A 15,739-nucleotide genomic window follows, 5' to 3' on the forward strand; every position below is an offset into this window, starting at 1 on the left:
ATGATTGAGTCTTCTTCTTTCATTTTCATGTGAAGAAGCTACTGTCTTAGAGCAAGAGCCCTGCTGAGGTTGTTGACTTCATACATCCCTTCCAAGTGTTTGATCATTTCCCTGCCAGACACAAACTTTGATATGACAGTGACAAGATGATTCTTGACGGACTCAATTATGATCTTCCTAGCCTTGAGGGAATCTTTCTTGAACTGTTTCAGCTCTTCAGCATCTTCTGGAGGAGACAGCCTTTCTTCTTCTACGAATTTCAGCAGATCATTCTCTTCAAGGATCAATAGTATATACGGACTTTCCAAGCAGCAAAATCAAGGGCTCCATCAAGTCTATCTTCAGCCCTCAAACCTAACATTTTAATCTGAGAAAAAAAAGCAGCTATATGCAACAAATGATTTACTAAAATCAGAAGTTAGTGACACCTTAGCTCTCATACCATGTAATTTTTGTGCCCTAGATTAGTAATCAGATTTATGTCCTTTAATTATGCCCTAGTTTGTAATCAGATTTGTAACATTTAAGTAAATCATAATTCAGTAAACTCAGAAATGGAGGAAGTAAACAAGAGACAAACACAAATACCTTGGGAAAACCTCCAAGGAGGAAAAACCTCCAAGGAGGAAAAACCCAGCATTAAAGACCCACAGGTCAGATTATATATTCTCCCTTAATAACACAAGTACAATACTTAGCTTCCTTGACAGATCTGAATCCTTCTTGTATGACAGATCTGCACTTCTAAGCTCTTTAAGTCTGCACCAAAGATTGCCTTTGTCCTCTAGAACAAGTTCGCATAAGTCTAGACAATTTCGCACCTTCCTAGTATAAATTCGCACTTTTCATGCAGAGCTGATTCGCTTAATGCTTGATGATATTGTCTTTGCAAAGTATCTTTATTTATATGTGTCTTAACCTTTATTGATGCAAGTCGGCCTCCTTCCTTTTTGGCGCCAATATTGTTATTGTGGTGTGGGGTTTTAGGATGGCGTGCGAGCATAGGGCTGGGCTTAATCTTGGGGGCATGTTACCCTTTAGGATAGGGCCCAGTCCTAAATGGGTTCGGATGTTGCCTTAAGGCAATCCGAACCCATATATTAACCTAGTTACAAACAACACCAAGTTGGCCTTTGTTAGGATCACAAAATCCTCAAGCTCAAGAAATTTATCATCAGCATCATTTAACTCATATTTTGGATCAATCTCATGAAGGTCGATCAGCTCATCATGCTCAATAGTACCTGTTTTTGTCCATGTAATCTTGGCCGTACAAGTAAAAAACATAATGAATACAATTTCAATTGACTGGAAGAATATTAAAAGTGTAACTTTAACTTTAACTTTCTTTAGTTTCAATTGGAGGTTGTGATGAACAAACACCAAGTCATTATCTGTTGTTGTGTTAGGTGGAAGCATTTTTTGGAATATAGGTATTCAGAATCACTCCAAGTACGCTCACAAGTGGATGAACTTGCATGGCTGGCTCAAAATGTGTTTTGCCCTCCATCTAAGATTTTTAGTTTTGTGACCAAAAAAATCCCACTATTGTGCTAAAATACACATTATATGGAGATGATACCATGTAAGAATATCATAAAATGTTAACAGATTTAATAATCATGTCCACAAAATAGAGAGGTTGTGAAAAGCCTACAGAGTCTATTTCATTGGAAGGTCTTCTTTCATTCCATGACAGCCTTAGATGAGAGAAAACCCCTTTCTTGCTTGTACATTGGCAACTCTGTCATAGCTGCATGCAATTGTTTTGTGGTTGAAAACATTTTCATTATGACTATAAGCAATCCTTCTGTGATCTCAGCATCATAATGTCTGAATGAAGAGTTATAGAACAATATTATATTGAGATAGTATCCTACAGCATGGAGAGGAAAGTACATCTGTCGGTCCCATCTTTTATCAATTATGTCCCACAATGGCATATACCTATCCTTATTATTTTCCATCTTACTCCCCATCACCTTGTAATGTCCCTTTTTATGAAATGCCCTAGTTTACCCTAGATTACGATTCTTAACAGCTAAGGGTGGGTTAGAGAGGGAATACTTTTTTCTCTTTAAATAGGAGACCCTGCAAGCAAGTTAGAAATTTAATTTATAAGTGACTAATAATTACAACATCCTAACATATGATAATAAAATACAGATTGACTGATTACGATCCATAAAATAAGGAAAGACTAACTATGAAGTATAATAGAAAGAATATGAAGCGAAGAAAGATCAGTTATTGATGAAGCTAAAAGTAATTTGTAATGACAAATAACTGTAAATGTAAAGCTTAGAATAAGTGACTTTACAGTTATTTGTCAGGGTGTCTTAACAGCTGCAATAAACTGAACCACATTTTCGGGCCCTATATCTTTGACCACTAGGTTAGACATCTCAAACAATTCAGCTATAGATTTGATTGTATTTGATGGATCCAAAAATTTCAAAAAATCATGCCAATATAACAAGAGAAAAGGAAGTTGACTAGTGTTTGATTCCTTCTATTTGTCCAACCATTTGACATAATGGTGCAATTAGTCTTTACCCACTCCAGTCAATGTTCAGTAACAACATCATTAACATTCTGTACTGCATCATTGAGCATACCACCTCAAAATGTCTCTTAAGATGGGGCTTCAAACCCAGCACTTGCTAGGTGCGTGCAATAACATCCACCATAGCTTGCCGATATGGTGATCTAGCAACATGGAATCACAAGCTAGAGTAGTGTTGATGCGTGTTTTACGCACATACGAACACATAATAAAATACCAAAGTATTTTACCCTCTCTTGAACAAATCACCTCAGATGCTAAATATCTGATCAACTAAGATGATTCCAAGGTTTCTACGGTCAGTTCTTGACATGTGGGTAACTCAATGGCTTAATGCGATAATGCTGTTTTCACTCAAGGACTTATGTAATTGTTCAATTTGGGAATTTCTCATGAATCTGAATTTGGAGTAGGTATGGGGATAACTGAAGATTTTGCAATGAAGTTCTTGGTTCTAATCTAACAAAAAAATGGACAAAAGGAATAGGGTTTAGGAATTCTATTCTAAAGCCTAGAATGCAAGAAAAGGGTGAATGATTCAATGGAATCCTACTGGGGCAAGGTATCATCATCAAATCGAACAATTTGACACAAGCTCAGTGCAATCATCTAAGGTATATTTCAAAGATGTTCAAATCATTACCATCAGACATTGATTACCATTCAAGTTAATGCATAACAATGGACGTGTAACAATTGAAGTTAAACTCATATAGAAATTCCAGTTGATCACACAAAGTAGCAAGAGGCTAATGGTATGGACTAGATAGATTCCACACAAATGCATTCAACAAATTTCTTTATTCAATCTAAAATACTTGAAACAAAATTTTAATCTAAATTTCTAATCTAATTTGGAGGCAATGAGAACCACAAATGCATACAACACTTAAATAACCGACAATTCTCAAAAATCTCTCCCTTACAAATGAGAGGCAATGGGATTTATATAGAGCCTCAAAAGAAATATGAATAATGATGAATAGTAAGTACTCAACAGATACTAAGCGAGGGGGGGGGGGGGTGAATCAGTATAGACAAAATCTCTCCCAAACCACTTTGACTGCAAAGACTGCACTAACTGGTAAACAGGATCACCGATCTAAAACAGGGCACTACCGGTAAAACACAGTGAGATTGTGAAACACACAAACCGGTAACACTTAGATCTTCTCACAACCTAATGAGACTGTGATGCACACAAACCGGTAACACTTAGATCTTCTCACCCATATGCATAAACAAGTAATACATCAGAAATATAAAGGCCACTAGAACAACATACATTACCACTTAACAGAAAACACTAATCATCACATGAAAAAAGCATCACACATGACACACTGATTTTTCACGTGGAAACCCAACTGGGAAAAACCACGGTGGGGATGAATATCCACAAGTAGTTCTTTGAACTCTTTTGAAGTCTGCTCTGTTAGGAGTCTCATCCGGTTAAGGACTTTACAATAGGTTCTGCTAGGGATCACCCGGTTAAGGGATGGCTAAATACCCGGTTAAAGGTTAGAACCCTGCTAAAGGTTACCTCGCAAGAGGATTTGAAGAACTCATTGAATTGAGTTACCCTGTTAAAGGATTTACATAAAGCTTGTTAAAGCTACCCGGTTAAGGGATTTTCCAACTGCTGAAATGGTTAGAAGTCAACAGGTAATACAGTGACCTGATAACAACACTCAACGCCAAGGCAGATCCACTTTAGCTCCTTTACTTCTGCAATCACACTTTGCAGGTAACAACACACTTCTCCAGTCTGGCAAGAATCAAGTATCTCTTCACTTGGATACACACATAACATTTGCCAACAACTTCACAATGCAAATCATCATCGACCTTATAGGAAACAGATAGGTCGGTAGCATAAACCCTAAACCCTAAACATTTAGGTTATCAATACAATCGGTCCAATCTTGACCGTTCAAACACTTTGCATAGTGTAAAACAATCTTGAACACATCTCAAGATGTTCTCCATCGTTCGTTCTTTGCCGCTTCTGGAAGCTGATAACCCATCACCCGCTCTCCACCATTTACAGAGACTACGCACATTCTCGAGGTAGATAGGATCAATCTCCATGCAAGATCCTCAAGAAAATCCTTCAAGCGCACAAGGCTGACGTGGCAACACGATCTGATCTTCATTTCAATGCTAACCCATCACAGGATGTCATTGGTCAAATCACACGGACTTGAAATGCATCAACCAGAAACTCTGAAGCTGAGACTACCAACCGGTAGTCATACCAAATGAAACCCTGATATAAAACTTTCCATATACCGGTTCACATTCCAACATACTGGTTCACTTGAACAAACATACCGCTTCACTTTTCACATATACCGGTTCACATCATCATACCGGTTCTCTTGCCAGTTTGCTTACTTCAATATACCGGTTCATACTTCAGCATATCGACATCAATGACAACATACAATATCATCATGTCTTCAAACTCTGCACATATGCCAACAAATTCTAATCTAAATTTCTAATCTAATTTGGAGGCAATGAGAACCACAAATGTATACAACACTTAAATAACCGACAATTCTCAAAAATCTCTCCCTTACAAATGAGAGGCAATGGGATTTATATAGAGCCTCAAAAGAAACGAATGGCCCTCAAAAGAAATGAATGGCCAAGATTTATTCAAAATCAAGGGCCAAGATCATGCCGACACAACCCTAAAGTTGCCCTAATTAGGGTTTACATCAAAAAATGGAGCCACCAACATATGACCCAATTAAATAATGCCTAATCATCAAGTAGGGAATCTTCTAGAAGATTCTGTCCTGCATCTTTTTCTCTCACAACATATTCTAGGAATCTTGCCAATACAGAATCTAACTCCATGGTAATGCTAGGTAAAGTATCCTATTGCACATCAATCACATCTAATGCATTAGAATAAGCATCCAAAGTGTTCTCCCAATCTGGCACAAGCTTCTGCAAACTGTGGACATGAATCAACAAGGAAACCAAATCATCTATCTGATTCTTCTTCAAAGAATCCAACTGACTGAAGTACATGAACTTCATTTTATTTCCCAATTCTTCTAATTGTAGACCGCTGGTAACATTGACATCTATTCCCAATAACTCCTCAATGGATGGAAGGATCCTCGATTGTATCTCTTGAATCGATCCTTCCATCTCTGCACAATCCTTCTGTGCATTTTCATAAGTGGATTTCCTCATGGCCAATGAACAATACTAGCCATGGAAATCATATCTATCTCCATTATGCACAACTTTCTCCTGAATCAACATGGACATTGGAATTTTCTTCAACACTCTGAGGCGGGGAATAGTCTTCTCTTGAATAGGCTGGAATTCATCCCAAACTCCCTCCAAATACTGTATCCTGAATATGAGTGCCACTGTCCTGTCAAATGCCTGGACAAATTGAGTAAGGAAATCATCCGCTTGCCTTTTTACATCTTCAATACATTTTCCCAACTCCGCAAGTGTATCTCTTGCTGCCTCATGATCAATATGTAATCCATGATCAACTGCAATAGGGGAAACAAAAACGGGGAACATTGTTCCAATTCTCTGTTCTGTTCTGGCATATCAATCTCCTTGATTGACGAGAAACTAAGGGGAGACATAGGAGTGCTAGGTTTTTGCTTCTTTATCTCCTTCCCCGTCGTCTTGGATTCTCCAGGTGTATTCTTCTTACATTTAGGAGCTTGGCTCTCCTCATCTGTATGAATACTCAAATCGCTAACTGTTCTCTGATCAGCTTCAAGATAGGATTCCACTTGTTTCATCTTCTCATATGTGAAGACAACACCCATATCTATTGCTATTCATTTGTTTGTCTACCCATTCTTTGGAGAAATCCATGATCTTCTCATAAGTAGATTCAATTCTGTCACCTCCTGCTCTGACCAACTAGGCAATAGGATAGACTTCTTCATTTCATTTTCATATTGTGGATGAGTATGATCACTATCATCCAATATTTGATCAGGAATGAGAAAAAGTTCACATTTTCTCACAAAATCCACGGACATCTTGGACCACATCCTTCTCTTCACTACTTGTTCATCCATTAGGTTGGCCCAATAATCTTTAATGTCCATCTTGTGTATGAATCTATCTCCTTTGATCCTCTCAACATTCTTATGCGGATCAAATTTGTCTTTTTTCTTATATGTTCCAAGGCGATAGAATGCGAGCTCATCGATCACCGTACTAGCTGCATTAGCGGATTGGCACACTTCCAATGTTTTCCCTATGGCAATAGGAAAAGTCATTCCCGTTCTATGCTTCTCCTTCTGGATGAAATCATATTCCAGAAGTTGTCTCACCACCTCAAGTAGAATCATTCTATTTGTAGGATACCTAGGAAGCTTGTATGGTTCGGATTGGAATCCCTGAATCCTTAGGTATGTGAAAGTGGGAAATTGTATTTACCATGATCCATATTGTTCTATTAATTCCGTTGCCTCCTTGAACAACCTCTTGTGAATTCCGCCTTGCAACATCCTCGTAATATACATGGTGAATGCATCATTCACCCTCCTATAATCTTCAACTCTATGCATGTCCAGCTGTGGATAACATTCATAACGTCTATATTGCCCTTGTTCATTCCCGACTTCACCTCTGCATATCAATCCTTTGTATGTGACAAATCTTGCAATTATATACACAAGGTTGGAAGTCATGGCGAATGACCTAGTTCTTTCCACATTTTTCAATTGAAAATCCAGATTGTCGCTGATGATTTTAGACCAATTGATCATTGTTCCTCGTATACAATCCTGTATAAAGTAAAACATCTCTCCTTCAAATAAGGCTCCCTGTGGCATCCCTATCACTCAGTTCAATAGGAATACCAAATCGCTATATTCCTCCTTCAAATCTGTGCACATGAGTGTCTTGGGTGCTTTGGCTCAATCATCCACTCTTTATTCACTACGGTCTTTCATGCATCCGCCTTCAACTTGTACTTCGCTTCATACTCTTCCTTTGTTCTATCCTTCATGTCTGCACTGCGGGGAATTCCAAATACTTCGACAACTGCATCCTCAACAAGTTAGGCAATGGTCACCCCTTTGGGAGTCCGAATCATTCTGGAGAGAGGATCATAGTGTCTTGTGCATTTCAGAACTAACTCGCTGCATTGCGGAAATCCAGTGGCATGATAAATACCACTCTTCATGATGTTTGCATAGGTAGGAGAGGGAATTTGGTTCTCTGTCTCGAACATCCTTTGCCGCATCTGCTCCATATTCAGGAAGTGCATGTTTGTGTCTGTGATATCCTTCCATCGGGATGACAATTTGGAATCCGGATAGAAACCCTTGTGACCATCTTCAATTGCTCTTTCCGAACTCCAATCCTGGACTTAGATTTAGTACTTGTACGAAGCTAGAAGTCAATAACTTCGGAAAAATCATCCTGATGACTATTTTCAAAATTGAATTAGTTCTGATTTCTAATGATTTGGACAAGTTTTAGGAATGGAAATCAGAAAACTCGTCCATATTCCTAACAAATTTTGAAAAATAGAATGTAAATATAACAAGAATAGGGTCCAAAACCCTCACAAAACCTTTGAAAAAATCATCAATTTCAGACTTAGGTAAGGTCTGATATCGAAAACTTAGTCCAAAGATAGGTTGTATACTCAGAAAATTATTGAAAATTGAAATCAAAATGAGTATACCAAATCTGGAAATGCCTTGAAAAAGGTGTAAAAATCTGATTTTCACTTTTGGATGTCTGAATACACCTTCCCAAACTCAACAATGGCTGCCAATAAGTCTGAAGACAACCTGCAACACTTAAAATCAGTCACGAAACAAGGTTGCAGCCATGTAGAAACACCTGCAATTGATGGAATTTTACCTCACAAGTCAAGGTTGTCAAATCTGAGCACAAAAGGATGGGCTGGTAAAAAGATTTAAGTCTGAATATAGGTCTGAAAACTGAGTTTCAGACTTGACCAGCACCTCAAATAATGATAGCAAACTCAGAAAATGATCACCAAATGTCCCCAAAACGTTTCCCCAATGAAATCGCCCAAGTAGAGAAGGCTGGTAATGAAACTCCAAGTCTGAAGACGTACTGAAATGGAGTTTTCAGACCTGAAACATTAATGGCGATCTTCTGAAAATGTCTAAAAAATGCTCCAAAGTGACCTCCAACCAAAATCGCTTAAGTGTGAAGTGGCTGGGAATAAAGAAATAAGTCTGAAAAATGATGTTTCCAGCCAACAATGGAGGTCAAATCACCCTGAGCAATGATAGCAAACTCAGGTTTGAGAACAATGGCAGCCAACAAGCATCAAGGAAACTCAGCAATGACAAGGAGAATCGCCCAAAAAATGGAGAAATAACCTCCCAAACAAAATCGCTATCCTCCCAAGCACCTCACCAAATCGTCAAAGTGATGATCCAATCAGCCTTCAAAATCGCTGCCACTCCTTCCTTCAATGGGCAAAAATCGCCCTTTAATCTGCAACTCTAGCCGTCGAAAATGGTGGCAAATAACTTGCTTCCAAATCAGCCACTTAGCCATCACATCAGCAGAAGATAATATTATTTTAATGTTGGCCGAGTCTTGTTATTCTTGTTTTCATCTTGAAACTTCACCACACAAGCAATGTGGGATAAAAACTTGCTTTTTATACTTGCTTGGGAAAATCGATTTTCTTCTAGAAAATACGTAATCATTAAATGACCATTGCAAACCATTAATAATTATTTTTGATTTAAATAATCGTTGGTTTTTACAAAAACAATTAAATTCGGGTCCATTTACTTTAAATTTTTCAAAAATTAATCAAATTTAGGCTCCCCGGAAAAATCGCCCCATATCTGGATTAAAAATCCAAATAAATTCAATAAAATGTCAAAAAATTGCCTTGGGGGAAAATCGCCCTTCATTGGGATAAAAATCCCAAAAAATCAATAAGTTTGCCCAAAGACACCTTTGGGGAAAATCGACTTGCATCTGGAGTCAAAAAACTCACTTCATTTTGATCACTAAGTCCAATATATCACCTTGGGGGAAAATTGACCCCTATTTGGATAATTATCCAGATCAAAATTCATCAAAACTTGCACTTGGGGAAATTCGCCTTTCATCAACACAATCCTCTACATAAAAATCCATCAAATTTAATCATGAATTGCCATGGTGGAAAATCGATCTTCATCAGGATACTTGAATTTCATCTGCATCAAAGTCATCTACACTCTCAAGGGAAAAATGTGGGCCATCAGGACAATTTCCCAACACTTAGCCAAAATTTACCCTTTGGATGGAAAAACGCCTCCATTAGGAATCTGAATGGGGAAAGATAAGGTCCATCGGAAAGTTGGTGGAAATTCATGTCCCATCAGGATTTTGAGTGGGGGAAAATCATGGGTCATCAGAAACTTGGGGGAAAAGCACCTTCCATAAGGAATTTTGACCTTTTGACCACTAGAATATGGATTTTCATGAGGAATTCAATGATTCTTTCACTCGGAATCAACTAGACACTTCAAATTTTCAATAAAACGCGTAAGGACTTAACCAAATTCATCAAAATTTGAGCGAGATACAAGGAATTCTATTGGGACGACATGCAAATTTAACTTGAATAACCTCCTAGGAATGAGAAAACAACTCCTAAAAGACATTGAACATTTAAAACTCATTCATGCTCAAAAAGGTCTACACTTAAACAAAATCAGGATCACTTAGATGTCTAACAATTTACACACTCGATCCTATTCAAAATATCAAAATCCTAATAGCAACTAGGCATGATCACATTTCAAAACTTGAGACCCGTACACTGGAAGCTCAAAATTGTTGCAGATTGCCAAAACCTTAAACTAACAAGATGCAGAAAGTAGGAAAGAGGGGGTCCTCGTTTGCAATGGGGCGATGTGTGAAAAGGTCACAACAAGTAGTAACAAAAATTTGCAATTGCCTTAATTGCTTGTTCATGGATATTCTTCCTCCATCCTGTACTCTCCAAAGTGGATGAAAGGTTTTTTGCATTTCAGTTTTTTATTTATTTTTATAGCTATGTTGTGGAGTTTGTTAGAACCCTCCTGTACTTAGAAGGGTGTGGTTTAGGGTCGAACAATATGAGGCCTGATCGAGGCTGCCTTAGCACCCCAAGTTATGTGTAGGTCCTTTTGTGAAATATAAGGTAGGGTCGAGGGGTAGAGCTCTCATTGCCAAGCCCAAATTAAGGCCTTAAAAACTACACAAACTTTCATGGAGCATACTTAAAGGCAACTAATTATTTGGCTCTTTTTTGTTCATAAAAATGTTTTTTTCCCTTTTGCTTCAACTAGAAGTATCAAAATTTTGAGAATCACTTGAAGATATCAAAAATTGAACTTCTTACATTTTTTTTTTTGGATAAGTACAAATTACATGAGTTTGTTTTTGCTAGGAAACTAGATCTCACAAAGCATAGAGAGGCACACTTTCTATGTGTGTGTTCAAATAATCGATGTGTTAAACAAAGGAGACGAAGGCTCCTTAAATAGATTTACAAATACGATGTTTCTAAATGAAACATCGTGAATTGAAGACAGAAATGGAAACTTCCTAAAGCAACTATGATGACCATGAAAGAAACATTACAATATTTTAATACCCTCCCTTAATGGTCATCGATCTAACTACCTTACAAAAGACAATTTGCAAGTCTTTTGGTCACAAAAGCATAGAAGGCTGCCCCCTCCTCTTCATAACACTTTGCAGCTGCTGAGATCCTCCCTGGATCTGCAAATTGGCTAATGACCAAGAGAACCAGAATCCTTCCAATCTGATGTTGGGAAACAAAACTGTCCCTCCCTGTAGCCAGAGATACCGAGAATAGCTAGTCAAATTGAAACCAAGATTTTGAGGGAAAAAAAGCAAACCATTCAAAGAGCAACAAACACGATTTTATCAAAAACTTTTGCAGATGAGCATTGAGCATTGTTCGCTCCAACAACTCCAAAATAGACTGCAAGATACTATGTTTGCAGATGTTCGCTCCAGTAACTCTAGGTGTGACCCAAAATCGATTGCAACAAACCACGATTTTTGTGGACAAAATTGTCAAACCCTTAAAACTGAAGTTACAAATCATTGTTTTTTTGAAAAAAGTGGTAAAAACCCTAAAACAGGAACACTCGTCATAATTTTTGAGGAAAAAATTATAAACCCTTACTGATAATTTTTTCCAAGACAAAAAATTAGAAAAACCTAGAATAACAAAATCACACACAAACTAGCACCTTCGCGAATTAGAGATGAAACACGATTTTTGAGGAGAAAAATCAGAAAAAACCCACAAACAATTTTTTAAGGAAAAAATCGTGAAAACCCCAAAACAATTTTTTTAGGACAAAAAAATATAAAAACCTGCCCAAAATTTTTTAAGGAGAAAAACAATTAAAACCCAAATATAATTTTTTTATGGACAAAAATTATAAAACTCTCCCAAAATTTTTTAAGGGAAAAAAATTATAAACCCATGTAGAATTTTGTAAGGGAAAAAATTATGAAAAACCCAGAATGCACGACATGAAAACTCGTCGTGAAAAACAGATGTAAAAAAACTTGTTCCGGATGTCACAAAGGAATCTCTTGTAGCAAGCAGGTAGCAGAGACAAAAAACGACACATGCAGACAAAACGTACTGGCGGCAAAAAAAATAAAAATTCGTCTCCAAAGAATTGTCGAACATTTGCAGAAACCAACGATTTACCACCGAAAAATGGCACCGAAAATAACAAAACGATGCCCATGAAATACACAGAAAACGACGCGGGCGGAAACCCAGAATGGAGGCCATCTCGTGGAAAGTAAAAAATGTTGTCGCAGCTCCAAAATGGTGCAAGGAGGTTGCGGAAACAAAAACACAGACACAGACGGCTGTTGTGTTGAGAAACGCGAACACACTCCGTAGACAGAGACTAAAAACCGTCGGGAAAAGCCAACACGAAACCCTTAGCATTTGCAGACATAAACGGGTTTTAAAAAACCCTCAAATTTCAGAAAATAAAATCCTACGAATTTTTAATTAAAAAATTCGCCAAAAAGCAATAGGTCACGAATTTTTATCTTAATAAATTTACCAAATTTTGATAAACCCCATCGGCCCACTTTGAGTCCATTTTCAAATAATTGTTGTGTTAAACAAAGGAGAAGAAGGCTCCTTAAATAGATTTGCAAAGACGATGTTTTTAATGAAACAATTGTGAACTGAAGATAGAAAAGGAAACTTCCTAAAGCAACTAAGATGACCATTAAAGAAACATTATGATATTTTTAATAGTGTTGATGTCAACTCAAGTGAAACCTTGGGTAATAGTATATAGATGCTGCCTTGTAGAAAACAAATTTTCGAACGTATCCCTATGAACTGCTCTCCCAGAAACACACAAGCAAATTAAGGCCAAAGACCAATTAATAACTGCTTTTCCCTTTGTGACTTATTGACTCTATGCATGTGATAGTTAATTTTTACCTAAAACATTGCTATCTAACAATAAGTAAAATTAATAACCAACAAAAGTAAAAGGATAACAATCTCTAATCATTCCATTGACTGAAGTCCATTTTATTTTGTTGTTATAACTTTGTCAGATAGTACATTGTTAGCCAGTGTATTTTATTGTCATTAGCTGCATGCTATTTTACTGAATAAAAGTTTGTCATAAATGCACCAAGATTTGTGTAGTGTTTCTGTTGTCTTGCAATTACTCTTCCTTGGTATAATTTTACTTATATCATAGTTGACAAGGTTAAAGGACCATCAATGCTTTAGTACATCAGTTTATTCAGTAAATCAGCTTTTGCATCCTTGCTGTTATTACTAAGAAGAGAAACAACTCCATAATACCAAATCATCCTTTCTTTTTTATATTATAAACACAAAATCATCTTAAATCGACATTGAATGTTTTATTTGGCAGGTGAGTTGCCTGCTGAAAGTACCTGTAGAAGAACAATTAAAGGAACTCTTGAGGAAGAAGGATTATGACGAGGCAGTCTGTCTTGCAGAGGAGTGTGTGAAAGAGGGGGTAGGGAGTGATGCTAAAGAGAGGCTTTCTCTTGTTCATGCACAAGCAGGTTTTCAGTTGCTTTTTGATCTGCAGTTCAAGGAAGCAGTAGATCATTTCTTGCAATCAGAAGTAATGCAGCCATCAGAGATTTTCCCATTTATAATGCCCTATCCAAATCGCTGGTCATCCATGGTGTGCATACTGTCTCCCTTAGCAGGTTTTATTAACTTTAATAATACAGCATTGTGTGGGTCTTGAATAGGTATCTACATTTTTATTGACATCTAGAGGTACTGGAAAAGTTTTGTAATGTGCAGTTTATTGTGGTCTTTTGTAAGAGGGAAAGAAATGGGGCAGGAATTTTTATTAGTCATAGGAATTTTTGGCGCAGGATCTTGCTGTCAACTTTCAACTTGTGGGTGGACTAAAAGCGATATATGCAATGCAATTTAGCTACTAAAAGCAATACATAGTGCAATTAATCTATATGAGGACTGAGACAATATTGGCAATATAAAGTTTATAGGAACAATATAGAAGCTCTTAACTACATGTAAATTAGGTTTCTGTGCAGGTAATTCCTGTAACAACAGCTATTACTTCAGGATTATCCAAGTAAAAGGAACTTAGTATCACCTTTTCAACTTGCTAGATGGGTTGTGGCCCAAGGCTTCTAAAATCCTTTCTAATTAAGATACTTTTGAACCATACTGAGAGAGATTGTACCCAAATTATCTTTTGTCTCATCTGTATGGTTTTTCACTTTTATTGCCTATTGGTCTGCACAGTACAGACTTTGAATCTAGTTCTACTTAAAAAGCTTCTGACAAGTTCCGTCAGCAGATTTTAGTGTTTGTGTCACACAAAGTACTTTTAAATCATTGCATGCTTTTACCTTTCATTGTTGTCTTACACTGGATTTGGCTTGTTGCATATCAAAATTGCTCATTGTGCATCCAATTGCCTGTTAGTATAGTAATATATACACCTTTTGGGCTATTGATCTTGGTTGTTTTGTTTTCAAAGCATGAGATGAAGTGATATCTCTTACGAGCATACATCCATGACCATTGTCAAATGCATAGTTACTGTGAGGAGTCGTAGGGCATCATTAGTGAAAGTCAAAATGTAGGGCCTCGTTGATATTCACGAAGATAAAACCCTCTGTTCTCCCTTTGTTTGTAGTGTCGTGCCTTGCACAAATAAAACTGCCCTTTGTTCACAATGTCACATCTGCAAATAAAACCCCCACCCTTTGTCCCCTAGCCACTTTTCTCAGCCAACAAGGAGCTCAGTGATATTGATACTGTGTTTCTTCGAGCTGCACTTTAATTTATAAAAAAACCTATCGAGAACCTTAGGAAAAGGCCCCTGTCAAAAATATCTTTTAATAAAAAGCAACACATTTTTTTAATGTGAATTTGTTTGCGAATTTTAATGATTTTTTTGCGATCATTGAATATTCGATGAATTTCAAACTTCATGTTTGAAGTTTGCCAAACCCTATGAATAAGCTTTCATACAACTCTATCATGGTTTTGTTGAGTAGTAGGGTGTGATAATGATAGGGTTTTCTGATGAGGCCACTATTATATTCATATGTGACATGTTCTATACGTATAGCCCTTTTATGTATGGCTTTGATGGAAATGTATCCTAAGAAATTGATAAAGAATTAATAAATTCTATATTTTACCTCCTATATTTATGCACCAATGCGAAGGTGTGACCAAAGCGTTTAGAAGTACATAAGTATGCAATTGATGTGAGGACAGAATAGGTTGTTGAGAAACCTCTTCAGATGTGGTGGAAACAAATGGAAAAGCACTTTGGTAATGTAGAGGATAGTAGACTTGAAAAATACTTTTTTATAGCCATGAACCACTTGAAGGATTGCCCAAATCAGAACTATGGTGACTGAAATGATTGTTCCCTTCAGCTGAAACCTTTCTTCAACTTCTTCCATCAAGGATATTCTTTCAAATTGTGCCAACTTGCACCTATTCATAACTGATAACAGTTGTTTCAGCAACCTGCCAATGCTATAAGAGCATCAAGACTGCTATTTCTTTGCAAGGACCAAGGGTGTGAGCAATTTACGAGCTGGAAACAACCATATAATAGCTGAAAATGCTCT

At 37.1% G+C, this 15,739-nt stretch overlaps 1 protein-coding gene across 4 annotated transcripts in view; it reads left to right on the top strand.

Annotated features, from left to right (window-relative positions):
* Nucleotides 1-15,739, top strand: part of LOC131040172 (vacuolar sorting protein 3) — a 132,072-nt gene that overhangs the window by 15,459 nt on the left and 100,874 nt on the right. For all 4 annotated transcript variants that reach the window (XR_009104793.2, XR_009104794.2, XM_057973024.2 and 1 more), the window contains exon 2: nt 13,513-13,794. Coding sequence is in view for 2 of the 4 variants with exons in the window: in XM_057973024.2 (XP_057829007.2) it covers nt 13,513-13,794 (282 nt within the window). In the remaining 2 variants the exon portion in view is untranslated. The remainder of the gene's footprint in view (nt 1-13,512; nt 13,795-15,739) is intronic.

This window comes from Cryptomeria japonica, chromosome 11 (assembly GCF_030272615.1).
Source record: "Cryptomeria japonica chromosome 11, Sugi_1.0, whole genome shotgun sequence".
Lineage (NCBI taxonomy): Eukaryota > Viridiplantae > Streptophyta > Pinopsida > Cupressales > Cupressaceae > Cryptomeria > Cryptomeria japonica.